The sequence below is a fragment of the Phocoena phocoena genome, chromosome 10 (assembly GCF_963924675.1).
Source record: "Phocoena phocoena chromosome 10, mPhoPho1.1, whole genome shotgun sequence".
Taxonomy (NCBI): Eukaryota; Metazoa; Chordata; class Mammalia; order Artiodactyla; family Phocoenidae; genus Phocoena; species Phocoena phocoena.
In genome coordinates, this window is record NC_089228.1 from 5648917 (window position 1) to 5670554 (window position 21638).

The window sequence follows — 21638 nt, forward strand, 5'->3', positions numbered from 1 at the left end:
TGGCAGGCCATCTTTTTTTTGTACTTAAAAGTAGCCTTAAGAACAATAATAAAGTGCTCTTAAACCACAGACTGTATGTGTGATCCTTGGGTCCTGCAGTGACAGAGCCAGGCTGGGCGGGACCTTTGCTTGAAGCCCCAGAGAGGCTGGGGCAAGGCTCAGCAGCCCTGCCCTGCTGTACAGTGGCCTCCGATTTAAGCCCCGCACAGGCTGGAAAGCTGTAATTTTAACTCTCTAGGAGAAACGTTGTTTACCTAACTTACTTGCAGAAATCCAACTCTTGTACGACTCAGACTCAATTCTGACTTTGGTTCCAGGCCCAAGACAAAAGATGACACCACAGAAATAAAAGTGGAAAGGGCTCCTCTCCTGGGTTCCATGCCCAGCTCTGAGGCTGGCACGGACGTGCTCACCCAGGAGGAGGAGGAAAATCAGCCCAAGGGGCCCACGGCAGAGCCCTCCCGCCACCCCTGATGGACACCTGGCCACAGGCTGAGGCAGACACACCACGGACTCCAGCCCACACAGAGTCGGGCCTTCCAGGCCACCACCAGGGAGGAGCCTGGGACGGAAGGCGCAGCTGCCCCTGCTTGTGGCAGGAGAGCAGGCTCTCACGTGGGGTCTGAAGCCTTCTCTGGGCCTCAGGTGTCCTGTACAGAGGCAGGAGGGGCCCCACACAGGCAGCTTTGAGGATCTGTCCCTGGGCCCTGCCACCAGCACAAAGCAGCAGACACTTGTGTCCTCCCGAGCCCGCAGCTGAGGACAGGCCCGCAGGTGGGGGGAGCTGTCTGGGCAGCAGACTCCGTCCTCAGCGGGGGTCTGGGTTCACAGGGACAAGTGCGGTCCCTTCTGTCCCGCACGTGCCTCAGCTCTCCTGCCTCCCCCGCCTGCAGGCCAAGCTGACGAGAACCCCAGCGCTCACAAGTGCCCGGGGCCCCTCTGCGGGCTTTGTGGCACTGCCCCCGCGATGGCTGCGGCAAGGAGCTGACTTCTCACTTCCCTGCCTGCTCTGCATTGGGCCAACTCCTCCCTCTCCTCATTCCACCCCATGGGGGTCACGGCCAGGAGAATCCCGGGAGCCTGACTACCAAACACGTGTGACAAGAAGAAAGAACTGCTCGTGGAGGGAACCAAGTCCCAGATCACTGGCAAGGCCGAAGCCAAGGTTATTATTTAGCTGAGAACTGGTGGGACCATGAATCATAAGAAACGGAGAAGCTCCTGGGCAGCAGAGCGAAGGCCCCAGTCCTTAAGGTATGGAGATGAGGGGACCACAAAGGTTGGACAATCACCACAATCACCGGTCCTGGGGGCAGCGTCCTGCTCCGGAGACTGAGAGCCCCTCAGCGGGCCGGCAGCCAGGGTGGGGGGCGTGTCAGACGGTCTCGTCGTCGCTCATGTCCCAGATCTGCGTGGAGAACGGGACATGTTCAGAGCGTTCGTTCGCCCGGCACCACCTGTGATGCTGCCTCAAAGCCGTGCAGCTGTGGCGACAGCAAAAGGAACACGGCTGCCACCTGCAGTGCCTCACAGCCCCCTTGTCACCAAGGGACTGACCCCCCGTTTCCTGTATAACGAAACCACGTCTCAGAGCCCTGCGGTCACTTGCCCAAGGCCTCCCTGGTGAATGAGCCCCCGGTGGCCGAGCTGGGGGAGCGGGGATTTGGACCGGGCCGTGCGGACCCTCCCACTGCCGCAGCGTCCCTGCCCCGCCCAGCCCCCCACTCACTCCCATTTCTGTGGCGCTGACCACTGCTGCCCTCCAGAGTAAGCCCTCTGGCCACCATGGGCCCCGAGGAATGAGAGGAATGAGGGGGGGTCCTGCCCGCTGGCCCCCACAGGCCCAGCTTTGTCTCTGCACCCCCAGCGTGAACCCCCGGGAGAAGGCCCAAGGCCGGCATGGAGCCCCCAGGCGCTCCTCGCACCCTGTGCGCCTGGCCCCTGAACTTACGCCTACAGACTTTCAAAATTCCTAGAATTGGTTGCAAAAGGCCACCTCAATGCTGGCAGAGCCGAGGAAAGGAACACCGTGTTTACGCGAGGCTGGCCCGGAGAGATGGGGAGTCCCAGCCAAGGTAAATATCAACACCAGCTTGGCTTTCAGTGTCGGGGATGTGGAAAATAAATACAGAGAAGGAAATTTCCTCTCTCCTGAGGACCAACTGCCTGGGGCCGAGGGCTGGTGGTGGGTGTGCCTCTCACACACACCCTCACTTTTACATGCACCCTGCTGTCCAAGGACACTGGGATGAGACCACCAAGGTCCAGACGCCCGAAGCAGCGGGGATGGTGCGGAGAGACTGGGGCTGGGGCCCAGCAGCCTGAGGGTGGCCTGGTGGCCCTGCCCTTTTCTGGGCCAGGCTCCCCACCCAGATCATCCTCAGCAAGGCTTGACACAGACCCCTGGGCCTGCCCCCTTGTGTGGGATGGGGGCTGGTGGTGGAGGAGCTGTTACCTTTCCGACTAAGGCTGCATCTGACGCACCTCCAGTTCTAACCATCTGAGTGGGGGAAGGGGCACCAGAGGGCTCTCTGACACAATTCATTTATTCTTTCACTCTCATTCAGTAAACACACGCGGGCTCTGCCGACCTGGCGCAGATGCTCCCTCCTTCACTCCTCACAACAGCCTGTGAGGAGGTGTAGATGCAAACGGGCTCAGAGAAGGGGAGTCAACTAGCCCAGGATCACACAGCAAGTAAGGTACAGAGCTGGGAACACAGGTGAGAGGGAAAGGGTTATGTGAGTAAAAAGGCTGCCTGGGCTTCAGGGCTGGGGCAGGCTGCTTGGAGGAGGGGGCCAGGCCAAGACGAGGGGGGTGAGCCCAGCGGGCCACGGCCCCCTCTGTCCTCCCGCCCAGCCTCCGGGGAGGTGGGCCGCCAGCCAGGGTTGGGCAGAGTCCGTGTCAGTGAGCAAACGCCCTCCTGCAAGTGGGTAGCCAGGGCTCTTCACAGGACCCTGGGGGGCCAGGCCCTGGGAAGGGCTTTAATGGGAAAGTAGGAGCCTCAATCCATTCTGTCATCCATCGTATTGGCTCTCAGCTCTGGGGAGGAATCCTCTGCGCACGGCAGGGCAGGGAGAGAGCTGGCTCGAGCATGGGCAGCGGGGAGGGGTCCTGGCTCTTCCCCTTGTTCCTGGCACTGCCCAGGCTGCGTAGGGGATCAAGTAAGGCACCCAAAGGGCTGATTATGATGGGACTCTGCAAAAGGGGGGTTGGGGGGAGGCAATGGATTTTACAGAACTGCTCGGGGATTTTCCAGAATGTGTTGTCTGGGCCGGAGATGGGGTTTCTCTGCTAGGGCAGCCAGTCCTTTTGCCGTTGGCTGGGCTCAGGAGGGCAGCAGCAGTCTTAAGTGTAAACCTCCAGAAACTTCAGCCTCGACAAATACTGTATGATATCACTTAACGTGTAGAATCTAAAAAAGCCAAACTCATAGAACCAGGGAGTAGTTGCCAGGCCCTGGAGGGGATGGGGAAATGGTCACAGGGTACAAGCTTTCAGTTATAAGAAGCATAAATCCTGAGGACCTAGTGTATAGCCTACTGACTATAGTTTATAGTACCGTATATTTTTAAATTTGCTAAGAGGGTAGATCTTAAGTGTTCTTACCACAAATAAAAAAAGGGCTGTGAGCTGAAGGATGTGTTAATTAACTTGACTGTGGACATCATTTCAAAAGCATACACATATTAAATGATCACATTGTATACCTTTAAAAAAATCACATGTACAACCTAAATATATAGTTTTAATTTGTTAGCCATTCCTCAATAAAGTTGGGGGCAGGGGAGAAACTTAAGCCTCAGCTCCTGGTAGACTGGACTCCCAGGTTAGTCTGTTCCCTGCTAGGTCCTCAGCCTTCTGCCCACCACCTGGGGAAGACGGGGCCATGTCCTCTTAATGAATAAAGGTTGTAATAAACTGGCAAAGATTTTAAAAATGTTAACACTCAGTGCTAGCAAGGGCATGGTGAAACACTTCCAGGAGGAGTATAAATTGGTACCGTATTTTTTTAAAAGAAGAGATTTGGCAATAGGTAACGCAAAGCTTTAAAAATGTCCGTACCCTAAGGAAGAGATAAATGATCTTTTTTTGCAGATGATATGCAAGTATACCTAGAAAACCCAAGAAAATAAATGCTAAGATGAATACAGATAATAACGAGTATTCAGTAAGATAGCACGATACGAAATTAATGACACAAAATTATAGCCTTCCTGTATACAAACAACATCCAGTTAGAAAACATAATGAAAGAGAAGAACCCATTGTAAGAGCAATGAAAAAGATAAATTACTAGGGAGTAAACCTAACATGAAATGCACAACATCTTTAGGGAGAAAATCATTCAAAACAGTCCTGTAACAGTCCTCACAAACACTGTATGGAAAGTAAACTGGGATAAATGGGGATACACCCTGTGTTTTTTGCACGGGACAATTCAACATCAATAAAGATGTCAACTTTCCCAAGTAAACATATAAATTTAACACAATCTCAGTTTTTAAAAAATCAAGTATCTTTCCTGGAGCTAGACAAGCTGGTTTTAAAGTTTATGTGGAAAAGGAAATAAGCAAGACTTATCTAAGAAAACCTTTGAGTATGAAAAGAGCAGTGAGGCAGTTCCCCTACTCTGTGTTTAAACAAGTCATAAAGCCTGTAATTTACAGGGTTGTGTCAGCAGGAGCACAGACAAATGGGCCAGTGGAACCAAATGAGTCAAGAAACAGAACAGAACAGAATGTCCAAATACACATGGAAATTTAGTATCTTAATAATAAAGGTCTGAGGAATGCGATCTCAAATCATTAGAAAAATATGAGCTTTTAAATAAACGACATAGGGACAACTGGAGAGTCATTTGCAAAAAGATAAAATTGATTCCATGCCTCACTGTATATCAGAATCAAGGCCAAATGGAGCAGAGATGTAAGTGTAAAAAAATGAAACCATTCAAATACTGGATGCAAATTCACGTGGGTGAATTTCTTTATAACTTGGGAGTGGGGAGCTGATGATCCAAAATCTATAAACAATAAAAACAGATACAGTGGATGATGTAAAGACACACGTGAGGAATTTTGCATGGAAAAAACACTGTAAGCAACGTTGAAAAGACAAATGACACACTGGGTGAAAATATCACCACACACCATGAAGGGCTCATCCCCCTAACATATAAATAGCTCTTAAAATCAAGAAGAAAAAGACCAATAAACTGATTAAAAAAAAAAAACCAAACAGGCCAAAGACATGGGCTGTTTACAGAAAAAGATAAGCAAACAGCTTTTATACATAAAAAAAGGTGTTCAACCTTACTTAAAAGAAAAGAAATGCTAAAATTTCTTAGGACACAAAATTCAAAATTTCTGGTCTCTGAAAGACACCACTATGAAAATGAAAAGGCAAACGACAGAGCCACACTGTACATAAAGAGGACTCAGATCCAGAATATACAAAGAACTCTTCCAGCTCAATGATAAAGAGACAAATAACCTGAGTTTTTAAAAGTGAGCAAAAGGTTTGGACACATATTTCACAGAAGAGGAAATACAATGCTAATAAGAACCTGAAAAGATGCTCAGCATCCTTAGTCTTTAGGGAAATGCAAATCCAAACCACAAAGAGATGGCCAAAGAGCACATGAAAAGATGCTCAATATCACTATTATAGAAATGCAAATCAAAACTACAATGACATACCACCTCACACTGGTCAGAATGGCCTTTATCAAAAAAATCTACAAGCAGGGCTTCCCTGGTGGCGCGGTGGTTAAGAATCTGCCTGCCAATGCAGGGGACACGGGTTCAAGCCCTCCCCGGGAAGATCACACATGCCACGGAGCAACTAAGCCCATGCGCCACAACTACTTAGCCTGTGCTCTAGAGCCTGCGCTCTAGAGCCTGCACGCCACAACTACTGAAGCCCACAAGCTTAGAGCCCGTGCTCCGCAACAAGAGAAGCCACCGCAATGAGAAACCCACACACTGCAAGGAATAGTAGCCCCCGCTCGCCGCAACTAGAGAAAGCCCGCACACAGCAATGAAGACCCAACTCAGCAATAAATAAATAAAATAAATAAGTTTTTAAAAATCTACAAACAGTAAATGCTGGAGAGGGCATGGAGAAAAGGGAACCCTCCTACACCGCTGGCAGGAATGTAAATTGGTACACCATTATGGAGAAGAGTACAGAGATTCCTTAAAAAACTAAATATAGAAGTACCGTATGATCCAGCAATCTCACTCCTGGGCATATATCCGTAGAAAAGCATAATTCGAAAAGATACATGCACCCCAATGTTCATTGCAGCACTGTTTACAGGAGCCAAGACATGGAAGCAACCAACACGTCCATCAGCAGAGGAGTGGATAAAGATGCGGTACAGGGCTTCCCTGGTGGCGCAGTGGTTGAGAATCTGCCTGCTAATGCAGGGGACACGGGTTCGAGCCCTGGTCTGGGAAGATCCCACATGCTGCGGAGCAACTAGGCCCGTGAGCCACAACTACTGAGCCTGCGCGTCTGGAGCCTGCGCTCCGCAACAAGAGAGGCCGCGATAGTGAGAGGCCCGTGCACCGCGATGAAGAGTGGCCCCCGCTTGCCACAACTAGAGAAAGCCCTTGCACAGAAACGAAGACCCAACACAGCAAAAATAAATAAATAAATAAAATAAAAAGTAACTGTACCATTTAAAAAAGAAAAAAAATATTAAAAAAAAAAGATGTGGTACTTATATACAATGGAATATTACTCAGCCATAAAAAAGAACAAAATAATGCCATCTGCAGCAACATGGATGGACCTAGAGATTGTCATACTGAGTGAAATCCGTCAGAGAAAAATAAATATATCACTTATATGTGGAATCTAAAAAAAAGGGTACAAATAAACTTATGTACAAAACAGATGTAGAGTCACGGATGTAGAAAACAAACTTACGGTTACCAGAGGATGGCGGGGAGGGATAAATTGGGAGACTGGGATTGACATATACACACTACTATATATAAAACAGGTAACTAATAAGGACCTACTGTATAACACAGGGAACTCTACTCAATACCCTGTAATGACCTATATGGGAAAAGAATCTAAAAAGGATTGGATATATGTATAGCTGATTCACTTTGCTGTATACCTGAAACTAACACAACATTGTAAATCAACTATACTGCAATACAAATTTTAAATTAAAAACCACTAAGAGACAGCATACCTCACCTTCTAGAATGGCCAAAATGAAAAATTGTGGCTGGCCACACCAAAGGTCTGCGAGAATGTGGAGCAGCAGGGACTCACCAGCTGCTGCTCGTCGGAATGGAAAGGGCACAGTCCGTGAGGAGAAAGCCTGGCGACTTCAGAGTCCACATACACATCACATGCGCCCCAGTGACTCCATTCCCGTTTACCCCAAGGAATGCAAACACGGGTCTGCAAAAAGACTACAAGAATGCTCATGGCAGCTTTAGTCCTAATAGGCACGGACTAGGCTCAATCCGAATGTCCATCAACAGGCAAACAGTGACATCCATCCAGCGGACACTGCTCCCCATCAAAGGAACCAGCCACCAAGGCACACAGCAATGTGTATACCTCTCAGAATCTCTATGCTGAGTCATGGGAGTCTGACACAAGTCTACATAAATCCATTTATATGAAATTCTGGAAAGGGCAAGACTAACCTATGGTGACAGATCACTTGCCACACTCACCAAACTATACACTTTACATGCGTGTGTTTTATTATATGTAAATTGTACTTTAATAAAGTTGACATTTTTTAAAAAGCTACGCAGAACATTTTTCACCTCTCAGATTGGCAAAACCCCACACAAGTGCTGTGGGAAACGGCACTCTCCTGTAGCGCTGCTAGGACAGAAGTGGTATGGCCCACAGGTGAAAACGTGGCAACGGCCCACAGAACTGCTGAGGTGTCAACTCCTGACCCAACAAGCTCACTCTTCATAAAATTTGCAAAAATAAACAGGAATGATAAGCCAGAAATTAAAGTAAATGGCTACCTACGGGGTGGGTGGAATGGGCGTGAGGCTACTCTGAGCGTACCTTTTCACTTTAGAATCAAGAGACACTTCTGTGTATTTGAAAAACTAAAAAAACCAAAAGCACAGCAACAAAACCAAAATAGATAAATTGGGCTTAATCAAAATAAAAATCTTTTGTGCATCAAAGGACACTATAAAGAAAAGGGAAAGACAACGCAGAGTGAGAGAAACATATCTGATAAGGAACCTGTATCTAGACCATTGACAACTCAATAATAAAAAGACAACCCAGTTTTTTACAATGGGCAAAGAAGCTGAATAGACATTTCTCAAAAAAGACAGGTAACTGGTTGAGAAGCACATAAAAGACACTTGATCATCATTAGGCATCAGGAGAATGCAAATGAAAACCACAAGGAGATAACACTTTGCACCCATTAGGGTGGCTTTAATCAAAAAGTCAGTAACAAGTGTTGGTGAAGATTTGGAGAAACTGGAACCCTCATACGTTGCTACTGGAAGTGTAAAGTGGTCCAACCACTTTGGAAAGCAGTCTGGCAGTTCATCAAACAGTTAAACATAGAGTTGCCAAATGGCCCAGAAATTCCACTCCTGGGTGTATACCCAAGAGAAATGAAAACCCATGTCCACATAAAAACTTGTACACGAATGTTCGTGGCACTATTCATAACAGTGAAAAAGTGGAAACAACCCAATTGCCCACCAAGCAATGAATGGAAAATGTGGTCTCTCCTTACAGTGGAATATTATTTGGCCAAACACCTGCCTACACTCCGTCTTCTCAAGAGCCTGGGGACGCTGGGGTGACTGTCCCCTTTTGCCAAGTAGGCAACTCAAGTGCAGAGGAAGTTATGTAACTTGTCAAGGAGGCCAGGCTAGTAAGGGGTAGAGCAGAGGCTTCTTCCACTTTATCTCACCATTTCCTTACTGTTGAGCACAATTCCTTCCAAAAAACAGTAAAGGGCAGAAGCTGACATTCTGTTAGCCTGGCACCCAGTGAGTGGCCCCACGGCCAACACACAGCTAACCCAGGGCAGTAAAGGCCAGGGCAGCTGGCTCCCAGAGTCCCTAACCTCTGTCCTCCAACACTGTTCAGAAAGCGGAACCTAAGCTCCTGCCTCTTGGCTCGGCCTTTGGGCCCCCCGAGGAGAGGACTGGCGGTAGCGTGTGCTGGCTGGGGGGCCTGGGCAGTCTCTGACCCGGGCCCCTCATGCTCTCCCCCAGCCCCCGCGCTGCAGCCCTCAGGCCAGTGTAGGTGTGTAGTTGGCGGGGCTGGGGCCACCACTGTGCATGTGGGGAAGGGGAGCCTTCCAACCGCTGAGGCCCGTCACACGGGGTCAGGGAGCACGAGCGCTGGACCACACCCCCCCAGAGGGCCTCAAGGTTTCACTTTCCACTCTCCCAACGAGACGGACGCATCTCAGAGGAGCCATTTGTCTTTCAATTTCGAACCTGTGTCCCATTTCTGGACCACACTGTGCCTGGAGCCTGCCATGAACTAAGGTTTTTCTTTTATAAACACTGTAATTACCCCGTAAATGGCATGGTTATACTTGTGTACGTGTGTCAAAAGTGTTCATTTGTTAAATGTAAACATTTAAAATCTACCACCATTTTTGAAACCTAGTTTTAGCATTTCTTTATTTTTAAGATAAAAATTAAAATATCCCGATCTCTCTTGGGCCTCTGAGCAGCCCTGCTCCCCATACCTCCTCAGTGGGATCCTCACAGGTACGATTCGTTCTACTGGGAAGGACCGAGAACAGAGGGGTCTGGGGGTGGCATATGCTGGGGACCAGGTGAGGACACTGGATTGGGCTTCCCCGGCAGACTTCCCAGCCAGGGCTCCGTCCACTTGGGGGGAAGAATGAAGGTCCCATCATGTTTCCAAGTGGGTAACACTATAGCCATTCATTCATTCACTCATATGTTCACTCATTCAGAAACATTTACTGGGTAGTGCGGCATTAGGTGAGAGGAGGGGAGGGGGTTCCTTCATTTCCTGCCTGTCCAGGTGGTCAGTACTTTCCTTAAAATTATGGGAAACAATGGTGGGCCAGGGTCTGGTGGTCAGGGAGCCCTGACTGAGCACTTCCAGGGGGCCAGTGGGACCAGAGGAGGAAGCGGACAGGAGGCACTGAGAAAAAGGCTCCAAACAGGTTCGGCCAGAGAGACACATGCCCACAGGAGGGCCGGGCCAGGCAGGGTTGCTTGGGACAGAGGACCCAATCATGGCCGAGGCCCAGGGAGACAGCAGAGCTTGCCGGGCTCCCCTGGCCAGTGGACTGTGGGCCTGTGCTTGGTCCCCAACATTCTAGGTCAGAGTCATGGACAAGGAAGGGAGGGGAGGAGGTGGCCTGGCAGGAGGAGCGGAGCGCAGGCTGCAGGCCAGCCTCCAGGCAATACCCCTCCCTGACCCCGGGCATCCCCACAGGCGTCCACTTTGTCCCCCTGGGTGGAGACACGGGGCTGGGATCCCAAGGAGGAAGGCAGGGCTGCTTCCAGGGTCACTCTTCCACCCTAGGTGCCCACCGGAGAACAGGGCCTCCTGTCCACAGGCATCACTGGCCCCTGGGGGCTCTTTCGGGTCTCCACAGACTCTCTGGTGCTGTCTACACAGGAGGAGTGCAATCGTGCTCGTTTCTGGGCCACTGGGCTCCACACCTCTCTGAGCTCACCTCCCACGACCCTCCCTCCAGCTCACCAGATTCTAGCTGCCGGGCTCTCGAGCTCTTCCCTTGCTCTGGGCAAGGGAGACCCCTCCCCTCGATTCTGCGCTGCAGGGCTGGCTCCTGCTCCACAGCCCGTTTGGTTCCTGCCAACTCCTCCCCAACCCCCCCCACCCCCCGTCATTCGTCACCGTGTTTTAGTTTGTACATCTGCCTGACTCCCCAGAGGACAGCGAGCCGCCCGAGGGTGGGCGCCCAGCCCTGGTGCAGAGCCTGGCCCGATAGGTGGCTTTTGAATGAACAGTGATTCAGAACCAGCTGCCCTGGGTGCGATTCCACAGTGGAAAAAAGAAAGGGGAATTCTGGGTGTGAACATGATACCCAAGAATCAAGCAGTAAAGAAGGGGTCCCTCAGCCCACCTGCTTGCTGGGGATCCTGGCAGGTCAAGCCTTTGGCCTCCACGTCCACAGGACGATGGGGCAGGGCTGTGGGCATCTCCTGCCGGGTAGGCGGGCGGTAGAGCCAACTTTCCAGGCAGGCCTTGACTCCAGACCACTGATGCCCTGTTCTCCTCCCTGGGCCCCGCCCTGCATCGAGCCACACACCAGGCTCCGGGAGTGCAGAGTGGTGGGCAGTTCTTGCTTCTGGACTCCCAGGCCTGGGGGGGGGGATGGGTGCTCGCTGGTGACTGTGCTGTGTGTGCAGCAGCCGTGGGGCTCTCCAGTGGTGCCTCTCGGGCTAACCTGTCTGCCCCGGGGCTGTTCGTGTCACATCTGGGGAGGGTAGCAGGAGGGGCCCCTGGGTGAGGGCCCAGGTTCTGAGCCCACTCCCAGATTTCCACCTGGAGCTCCGGTCACACCACGGGAATAACCCTGCCCTTTCACCATAAGTCCAGAATCTAAAAGCACAGAGCACATGCCCCAGCTCCCTGGAGGCACCATGTGATCTGAAAGCTTCAAGATTCTTCTGCCCCTCAGACAAGGGTGACTGAAGGGAACTGCCTAGGCTGCCTGGTGTGAGCAGATGACAGCTGTCAGGGACAGACAAGAGGGAAGAGAGAGAGTACAGCATCTGTGCGAGGAAGCCGGGGCAGATGATGAGGGCTCCCAGGGGACGGCACCCATGCCCGGCAGGGAACTTCCAGGGGCCCTTGCTGTCTGTCGCTGGCTGTCACGGGCCCTTGCTCACACTCCATCCACCTGCCTTTCACCCTCCTTCAGTGGAGATGAAGCAATCTCCCCATGTGCCATCCTCAGGGGTCTGCACGCCCCTCTGATGCACCACTACTTTGGTGCCTCCCTTTTGAAAGACCCTCACCTGCCACTCCATCCTTGTGTCCCAAACACTCTCAACCTCCTCTAGCCTGGCCTCTGCTGGACGCCAGATCTGGGAGAGGAATTAAGGCCCAACCCCTCTTCTTGGGGAACCCCAGCCCCAAACCCAGCCTTCCAGAGACCAGGCAGTGGAAGGCTAGTGGAGGGGAGGGGGATGGAGACATAGCTAGAACTTGTGTGGCAGCATGGAGCTCTAGAGGCTTCTGGTGGAGAACTTCTCACCAGCCTTTCCCATTCCCCCTGGTGGCCCCCCACCGGTGCTAAATCAGGGGCCCTGCGTGCGCTGCCTCACGGTTCCAGGAACAAGGTTAAGGTTTCACTAGAAAGAAACTGTGGTGGCCAAGGGAGCTGATAGGATGCAAATAATGATTTACAGCAAGTACCCTGGGCAGCCGATGGGGAGGGAGGAAAGGCGAAAGGCAATGCTTTCTGGTGGCTGCAGCAGTGGCAGGAGTGGGGTGTGTCCCCCCCCCAACCCTGTGTGGCTGCAGCCCCCGTGCACACAGGCGGCCTGCACACCACCTTCAGGGCTTCTGCCCCCATCCTCCCTGCTCCTCCCCCCCGCAGAGATGCTCTGTGACAAGTGACAAGGCTCCGAGTGACAAGAGGAGATGATCTGAAGAAGGCAGCCTCCTACCTCAGAGCCTAGATCCAGAGAAAAAGGCCAACACGCCAGGCCGGCGCTCAGGAGTGCTGGGCGGCGCCTGGCTGGTCCTCACTTCACTGCTCCAGGCACCAAGCACTCAGCTGACGTGGGATACAGGGATAGGATGCCCTGGAGGGGGTGCCAGGGGGCCATCATCTTACAGGAGGCACAGGAGGGAAGCAGAGGAAAAGAGGCTGCTGCGAGCAGCAACCAGACTGGAGATGCAGACCTCAGGTGACACCACCTGGTGACAGTCCACCCAGGCTTGCTTCCACCTTCTGGGGCTCCTTGGGCCTCAAAGCTAGGGCAGAGGGACATGGGCGGCAGGGGGAGAAGGTATAGCCCATGGCGGGCAGGGGGCTCAAGTTGCCCCCTGGGCCAGAGTAGAGAAACTGGTGGCCTCCCCACACCATGGAGGGGACTGGGCGAGAGAACCTGGCCGCGCCCCGGAGGGAGTACTTAGGCAGGCGTTAAACATGTTTTCAAGCAAGTTTTAATGATGTGAGAAAATGATCAGAAATCTCTGAAAAGAGAAAACTCTATGCTCAGTCTGACCCCACTGACATACATGCTTGGTGGAAAAAAAGGGCTAGGAGTAAAAAGCAAATCAGAACAGTCGCCTCTGAGTGGTGGAATCATGGGTGTGAGTTTTGTTCTTTATTTTAGAATTTTTTTTATAATGCTCACTTATGACTTCCATGATCAGAAAAAAAGGTTGTGTAAAGAGGGGCGGTCCTGACGCTCCCCAGGGAGTGTGGAGGTGAGGGTGTGGCTCTGTGCACAGGGACTCAGTGCCTGTTGGTTTCTTGTGTTTTTCCCTCCCAGGAAGTGCTGAGAAGCAAAATAAGAAACCTCCTGCTAAGGGTGGGGTGGGGTGGGGGGAATGCTGCCATTTAACCGTGGACCCCCAGTGAGATTTAAGTGGAAGAGCCCAGCCGGAATTCCCAGCCCACAGTGCAGGCTGCCCATCACCTCCCCCTGTGATTAGTCTGGAAAATGGGGCTCAGGGCCCTGCTATATATTTAGCCCCCTCCCTCCAGGCGTGTCCTTAAATGAGGACCAACATCTAAGAGCTCTAAGGAGGGTTTACGGCCGGTCGGCCAAAAGACGGAGGTGTGACTGAGCTCTGCTGTGGGGAGGGCCAAGGACGGGTAGCAGTGGGTTTGGGCTCTCAACCCCTCATCTCTAAGGAGGGAGGCTCTCAAACAGCAGCAGCAGCAGCAGCGACTGACAACAGGGTGTGGATTCTCCACTCAGACTGGGGAGTAGTGGGGATTCACTTTGGAGACGACACGAGGCATGAGGAAGGGGACGTGAGGGAGAAGGGTGGCCAGGCCCCAGGCCTGCTTGCTTTCTTCCTGGCTTCGCAACACATTTTTCAAATTAGGTGGTAAGAATACAGGGCAATTTCTGTGGCACCAACATACTTTCTTTCAAGATATGATTTATACGTTTGGCCCACATTTTAAATGAAATGGTTATTGAGATAAATGGCCGTGCTGGAGGCTGCAAAATGTTTTCCATTATGTAGTTCTTCTTTTCAGTTCCTTAGAAAACTTTCTGATAAGGGCCCCATATAAAGGCGGACACTTTGGCATTTTTGTTCTCTACCTCAAAGCGCTATGGGGGTCAACACTGGAGAGGGGGAGATGGAAGAGAGGAAAGTGTGAGAGCTCAGAGCTCCAGCGTGAAGTAAATGCAGCATCTAAACAGACTCAGAGCAGACTTGACTTGGTACCAAGAGAGAACTTTGAAACTTTAAATATGCAAATGCAGATGCCCTGGGCTATCGGCAGAGGGCCAAGATTCAACCCCCACAGGCTTTCTCCTGAGGGCCCGGCCTCCGGGCCTGACCACCAGAGACCTCGAGATGAGGCAGAAGCTGTCCCCTGGACTTTGTACCAAGCTACAGGAACCCGAGAGTGCAGTACTGACATAAGGGTGGAAAAAAATAGTGAGAAACAAACCCACACATATATGGGTCGAATGACTTTCAAAAAAGGTGCCGAGGTAACTTAAGGGGAAAGGAGAGTTGTTTCAACACATGGTGCTTGAACGATTAGATATCCACATGGAGAAAAATGAACCTTGACCTTTATCTCAAATCATACGTAGAAATTAATTTGAAATGAATCATGGACATATATATGTAAAAGCAGAAAGCATAAAACTACTTCTAGAAAAGAACATTAAAAAAAATAATGAGACTTAGAGGTAGGCAAAGAATTCTTAGAATACCAAAAGTATGGACCATAAAATTAAAAATTAATAAACTGGATTTCATCAAAATTCAATGCTTTTTGAAAGACAACATTAAGAAAATGAAAAGGCAAGCCAAAGATATTGAGAAAATACATGCAATGCATATACCTGACAAAGAACCTACGTCCAGAAAATATAAAGAACTCTTAAAATTCAATAAGAAGATAAATAACCGATTGGAAACATGGGCAAAAGATCTGAAAGAAATGTCACAAAAGAAGATATACGGACAGCAAACAAGTACATGAAAACATGTTCAACATCCACTCTCATTAGAATACAGAAATAAAAACCATATACCCACTCAAATGGCCAAAATTAAAAAGACTGCCAGCTCTAAGTGTTGACCAAGATGCAGAACAACCAGAGCTCTCATACACTGCTGATGGGAAGAGATGGTACAGACACTTTGATAAACAGTTCAACAGCTTCTTAAAAATTAAATATACACTTATATGATAACCCAGCAATTCCAGTCCTAGGTAATCACTCAGAGAAATGGAAACAAATGTCCACATGAAGACTTGTTTAACAAGCACACACTGGAGCTTTATTTTCAATAGTCCCAAACTGGAAACAAACACTCATCAATAGATGAGTGAATAAACAATTATGATATAAAATGGGATACTATTCAGCAATACAAAAGGACAAACTAATGACCCATGCAACAAAATGGATAAATCTCAAAAATTTACTGAACAAAAGAAGCCAGACAAAAGAGTATTCAATATATACTTCCAAAAAACAATCCTAAAATTTGTATGGAACCACAGAAGGCCCCAAATAGCCAAAGCGATCTTCAGAAAGAACAAAGCTGGAGTCCTCATACTTCCTGATTTCACACTATACTACAAACTACAGTAATCAAACCAGTATGGTACTGGCATAAAAACAGACACCCAGACCAACGGAACAGAATAGAGAGCTATTATTTGACGAGGGAGCCAATAACACTCTATGGGAAAAGGAGAGTCTCTTCTATAAATGGTGTTACGAAAACTGGATAACCACGTGGAGAAAAATGAGATTGGATCCCTATCTTATACCGCTCACAAAAATTAACTCAAAACGGATTAAAAACTTAAACATAAGATCGGATACTAAAAACCTGATATGGAAGAAGCTCCTTGACATTGGTCTTGGCAATGATTCTTTTTATACGACACCAAAAGCGCAAGCAACAAAAGCAAAAATCAAACGTCAAACTAAAACATTTCTGCCCAGCTAAAAAACCATAAAGTAAAAAGGCAATCTACAGAATGGAAGAAAATACTTGCAAATCATATATGAGATAAGGGGTTAATATCCAAAATATATAAAGAACTCATACAACTCAGTAACGACCACCACCACAACAAAACCAAACAATAAACCAAACAATCTGATTAAAAACTGGGCAGAGGAACTAAACAGACATTTGTCCAAAGACATCCAGATGGCCAACAGTACATGAAAAGATGCTCAACATCAGTAATCATCAGGGAAATGCAAATCAAAACCACAGTGAGAGATCACCTCACACCTGTTAGAATGGCTGTCATCAAAAAGACAAGTAACAAATGTTGGTGAGGATGTGGGAAAAAAGAGAACCCTTGTGCACTGTTGATGGGAATGCAAATTGGTTTGGTCACTATGGAAAACAGTATAGTGGTTCCTCAAAAAATTTAAGAAGAGTACTTTATGATCCAGAAATTCCAATCCTGGGTATCTATCCAAAGGAAATGAAAACAGGGTATCCAAAAGATACACGCAGTCCTGTGTTTACTGCAGCATTATTCACAACAGCCAAGATAGGAAAACAACGTGTCTATAAACAGATGAACATGTGAAGAAGATATGCTGTATATATACTATTCAGCCATGAGAAAGAAGGAAATACTGCCATCTTCAACAACAAGGATGAACCCTGAGGGCATTATGCTAAGTGAGATAAGACACACAGAGAAAGACAAATACTGGATGATATCACATATGTGGAATCTAAAAAAGCCGAACTTGTTAAAACAGAGAATGGAATGATGGTTACCAGAGGCCGAGGGGCTGGAGAATTGAAGGGTACAAATTTGGAACTAGTAGATAAATAAGTCCTGAAGAGCTAGTTCACAGCACAGTGATTATACAAAATGATACTGTATCATAAACTTCAAAGCTGCTAAGAGAATAGGTCATAATTGGTCTCAACACAAAGAAATGATAATTATGGGACACGATAGGGGGCGGTTAGCTAACACTGACATTGCAAAAATAAATGTATCAAATCAACAGGCTGTATACCTCAAACTTACACAATGTTTTATGTCAATTACATCTCAATAAAAATAAATTTAAAAAATAAAACAAAAAATATGTTGCAAAAAAAAAATATGTTGCATTTATATGAAACCCTAGAAAATACAGATGGAATCTGTAATGGCAGAAAACAGACCCTTGATTGTCTGGGGCTGGCTGGTACAGGATCTGAGTGTGATGGGCCCCAAGGAAATCTTTACCTTTTGGGGTGATAGACATTGTCCATATTTTGATTGTGGTAGTAGTTACACAGGTGTGTAAGTTTCTCAAAAATCATAGAAAGGTACACTTTTACATATATTTTACTGTATGTAAATTACACCTCAATAAATGTGATTTTTAAAATTCAGCAAAAGCTAAAAGGTGTGTGTGTGGGTTCACAGAATATAAATACATATTTATAATAATTGCCAAAACATATAATAAGAGGAATACTGTGACTTTTCCAAAACGGGCAAGAAGGCAGAGGGTGGGCAGTCCCCAAGGGGGGCCCCCTCCCACCCTTTCAGCACCCAGACTGTTTCCCAACCGTTTTACTCTGACTGTAATTTTCCAACCACTGAGCGGAATAGAATCACTACGGTCTAGCATCCTTGCTTCCTCAGCTAGATGGCAGGCCTTCTCTTACCCGGGGTAGGATTTCCCCTTTAGTCACCAATCAACACCCCATGGTTTAGCCGAGGGGTAACAAGCTCTGCCTCTAAAGCCAGACTTCTTGGACTGCATCCCTGCTCTGCCACTTACTAGTTGGGTGACCTTGGGCTATTTACCTGATCTCTCTGTTCCTCTGTTTTCTCATCTGAAAAACGAAGACAAAAACAGCATCTCCCTCATAATGCTGTTGTGACAAAGGATTTAAAGTGCTCAGAATAGTACCCACACTGGGTACACAGGAGTTGCTGTTATTTGCTTGAAATGATTGAGAACACAACTTAACAACCTGGAAAAAAAAAAAAATCCCTGTTGCCATCACGAACATTTTTTGGTAAGCTCTTACAAGTTGTGGGTAACTGATCTCACAGAAGAGCCTAATTAAAGCTTTTCATGCTGAAAATACCACAAACCTGTTTCCTCCTGTCTGTGATGTCATTCCTTCACCAGCTCAGTCACAAGAATTATCCAGGGCCAATTCTGTGTCATATTCAAATGTGACCCTCTTTAATCTCTACCACACCATGGTATCTTTACAGATAAAAAGGTGATGGCTCAGAGGGCAGATGACTCAGCCAGGGTCACACATCTAGACAACAGCAGAGCCCAGATTCAAACCCAGGTCTCTCTGCTTCCATGCCCCATGCTCTCTCGCCACTGTGGCTTCTGGCAATATAAGTCACTGTGAAGCTCCTAGGGAGTATCTTGCCGGGAGAACTATCCTCTGAAGGGTAACTGTACGACAGAGTCTGTGCTCGCCTCAGAAAGGCCTTCTTGGGACTTCCCTGGTGGCACGGTGGTTAAGAATCCGCCTGCCAATGCAGGGCACGTGGGTTCGAGCCCTGGTCCGGGAAGATCCCACATGCCGCGGAGCAGCTAAGCCCGTGTGCAACAACTACTGAGCCTGTGTTCTAGAGCCCACGAGCCACAACTACTGAGCCCATATGCTGCAACTACTGAAGCCTGTGCCTAGAGCCCGTGCTCTGCAACAAGAGAAGCCGCCGCAGTGAGAAGCCCACACACCGCAACAGAGTAGCCCCTGCTCGCCGCAACTAGAGAAAGCCTGCGCGCAGCAACGAAGACCCAACACAGCCAAAAATTAAAAAAAAAAAAAAAAAAAAGAAAGAAAGAAAAGAAAGGCCTTCCTGAAGTAGCTAACAGGTCACGCAGAGAGGGCAGGATCACTGGGCCTGTCTTCTGGGCTCTCAGCTGTCAGTCATCCCAACAGAGCCCCCCACGCTCTGTATGTCACCGGGGCTAGATATGCCACAGACCTTCTGTCAGGTTCCCGTGATGCCCCGCATGGTCAGTCAACCCTGGGCTCCAGGTTCCTCCTAGTGGAGTGGATAATAGAGGCCATCTGAGGTCACACACACCCTTCCCAGGCCGCCGCTCTGTTACGGCTACAGCTCAGCTCGGCGGCGCTGGATAGGAAGGGAGCGAGGTGCTCCCAAGTACAGATCTGGGCTCTCCCACTGCACAGCTCCTTGATCTCAGGCGAGGTTACTTCATCTGTCTGAGACTTAGTTTCCACCACCACCCTCACAAAGGTTGTCACGGGTAAATAAAATACGAACGGAAAGCACTCACCCAGAACCTGGCATCAGGCAGGCCCTTAAGAAATGTTAAATGAATCTGAGTCCAACTGCGCTGAGGCCACAGCAACACAAACCCTCTTGGCTACTGGCTGAGGACTTCATATAGGACACTTGTTTTACGTAACATCTCCCTCATTGCTACATTCAGACCCTTGAGGGAGAATGGTGCCTGAGACTGAGAGATCAGGAAGAAAAACGATACTCTTTATGGAGTATCCAGCCAGCCAGCCACTTATCCATTCAACAAACAGGGAACACCCACTGCATCCCAGGCCCGATGCTAGGCTCTGGATGTGCAGCAGTGACCGGGACAGATACGGCCTCCACTCTCAGGAGGCCTCTGATTGTGTGAAGCTCACGTTCTAGTGGGGGCGACAACAGACTAACACACAACCAGAACTAAGAAAATAGCTCCAAGACATCTAAGTACCACGAAGGAGAGTAAACACGGAGTGTGAGATGGAGTAACAGAGGAGCATTTGCTTTAGACAGGGATTTTCTGTAAGCCCTCTTGGAGGCAACATTTAAGCTGAGATCTGAAAATGGGAAGGAGCCAGCCCATCAAAGAGCAGAGGGAGGCTGGCTCTTGGTGGAGGGACCGGCAGGCGCAGAGATCTGAAGGCAGGAACGGGCGCGTGTGCTCCAGGGACTGACGGCAGAGGATGTGGCTGCGGTGGGAAAGCTCAAGGCAGAGGGTCTGCGACGGGAGGGTCCATGATGAGGAGTCTGGGTTTATTCTAAGCCACTGAACTTAAGCAGGAAGCAACATGATCACCGACGGTGCCAGGAGAAACAGAGAGCAGTGTGCACATCTGAAGTCTACCCTGGAGGGAGAGCCAGCAGGCTGAGCATAAATAGCTAGGATCGGAGTCCTTAAATGTCAGAGCTGGAAATCATCTTACACACGTCAAGTCCCCCCACCCACTGTCACAGAAGGGGAAACCGAGGCCCAGAGAGGGGACACGGCCTAAGCAAGGTCATAGGCGGAGCTGGGCGTGGAACCCTAGACACCAGGGTGGTCCTCGGCTGCCCTGTCCCGGGTCAGAGCCACAGGCTTGGTCCACGCCCACGGAAGGAGAGGTGAGAGGGTCCACTCTCCCCGGAGGCCCCCCACCGGGTGCGCTCACACAAACGTTTACTCTGAAAACAAGGGCAGTGACCTCCGCGGAACACAAACATCCTCCCTAGGTACGCGTGAAACTCTGCACCTCTTGCGAAGTGGAGGTTTTGGCTTTCTTCCTCTGCAGTCCCAGTAAAGGTCCTGGGAAGGCACAGACCCATCCTGAAGTCCAGGCTCCATGGCCAGGACAAAACTCCAAGCGTCAGTGGTGATGGTCACTGTTGCTGGAGCAGGGTGCGGGCAAGGTGGGGCCCGCCCCCGGCCCTGCTCTCTCCAGGCCACCAGCTGCACATTTCCCAGAGGGTTTATGGGAGCTGGCTGTGCTCACTAATGGCAATCCATAAAGACATCCCTCTTGCTACCTAACTTGCCTCTAATGAGCTGCTTCCCAACTCACCAGAAGGCCCTCAGTTCCCCTCCAGCCTGCTCACCTGGGTCCTGGGGACAGTCCTTCCAAACTCCCACTACCCAGGCACCGGCCCTGAGAGGCCCAGAGAAGCCAGGGCCTGGCTGACCTGCTCAGTGGAGGGGGTCTCATCCCCAGCCGGCCAGTGTGGGCAGCAGGCTTGGGTGGGGGTGGGGGTTTGGGGGCGCTGCCCCTCCCACATGGAACCGCTTTTTCTCTGCTGAGAGTGACAAGCTTTGGGCTCATTTTTTGGTGGGATCAGCAGCAATTCTTTACAAGGGACAGATGTGTTTCACCCTGAGAGCAACGGTACGAGGCTGGCAGGAGCCCTGGTCCAGGGGTTCCAAGGTGCTCTGAAGGCCCTGGGAAGGCAGGCTCGAGAACAGCCACACGGCTCTCCCCGAGACAGAACCAACCGTGCCTCATCCCGGGCTCCCCCACGTCTGTGCCAGGGACCCTGTGAATCCGAAAACTGAGGGGGTCGACCCCTCCTCACAGGAAGCCTGCGTGCCTCAAATGCCAAATCCACCTGCAGAGCTGGGTCCTCCCACTGGGCATACAGCTGTCCCCTCAGTCTGAGGGCCTGAGAGCCCCCATCAGGGCGGCTGTTCCATCACCACCTCCCACGGCCTGTC

The 21638-nt window shown here is 49.7% G+C and overlaps 1 protein-coding gene across 1 annotated transcript in view; it reads right to left on the reverse strand.

Annotated features, from left to right (window-relative positions):
• Window positions 1-1137: 1137 nt before the first annotated feature.
• The window catches only part of ATG7 (autophagy related 7), a 243980-nt gene continuing 223479 nt past the window's right edge, over window positions 1138-21638 (reverse strand). Inside the window, exon 19 of the mRNA XM_065884527.1 lies at window positions 1138-1408. Coding sequence (XP_065740599.1) covers window positions 1376-1408 — 33 coding nt within the window. The 3' untranslated portion in view covers window positions 1138-1375. The remainder of the gene's footprint in view (window positions 1409-21638) is intronic.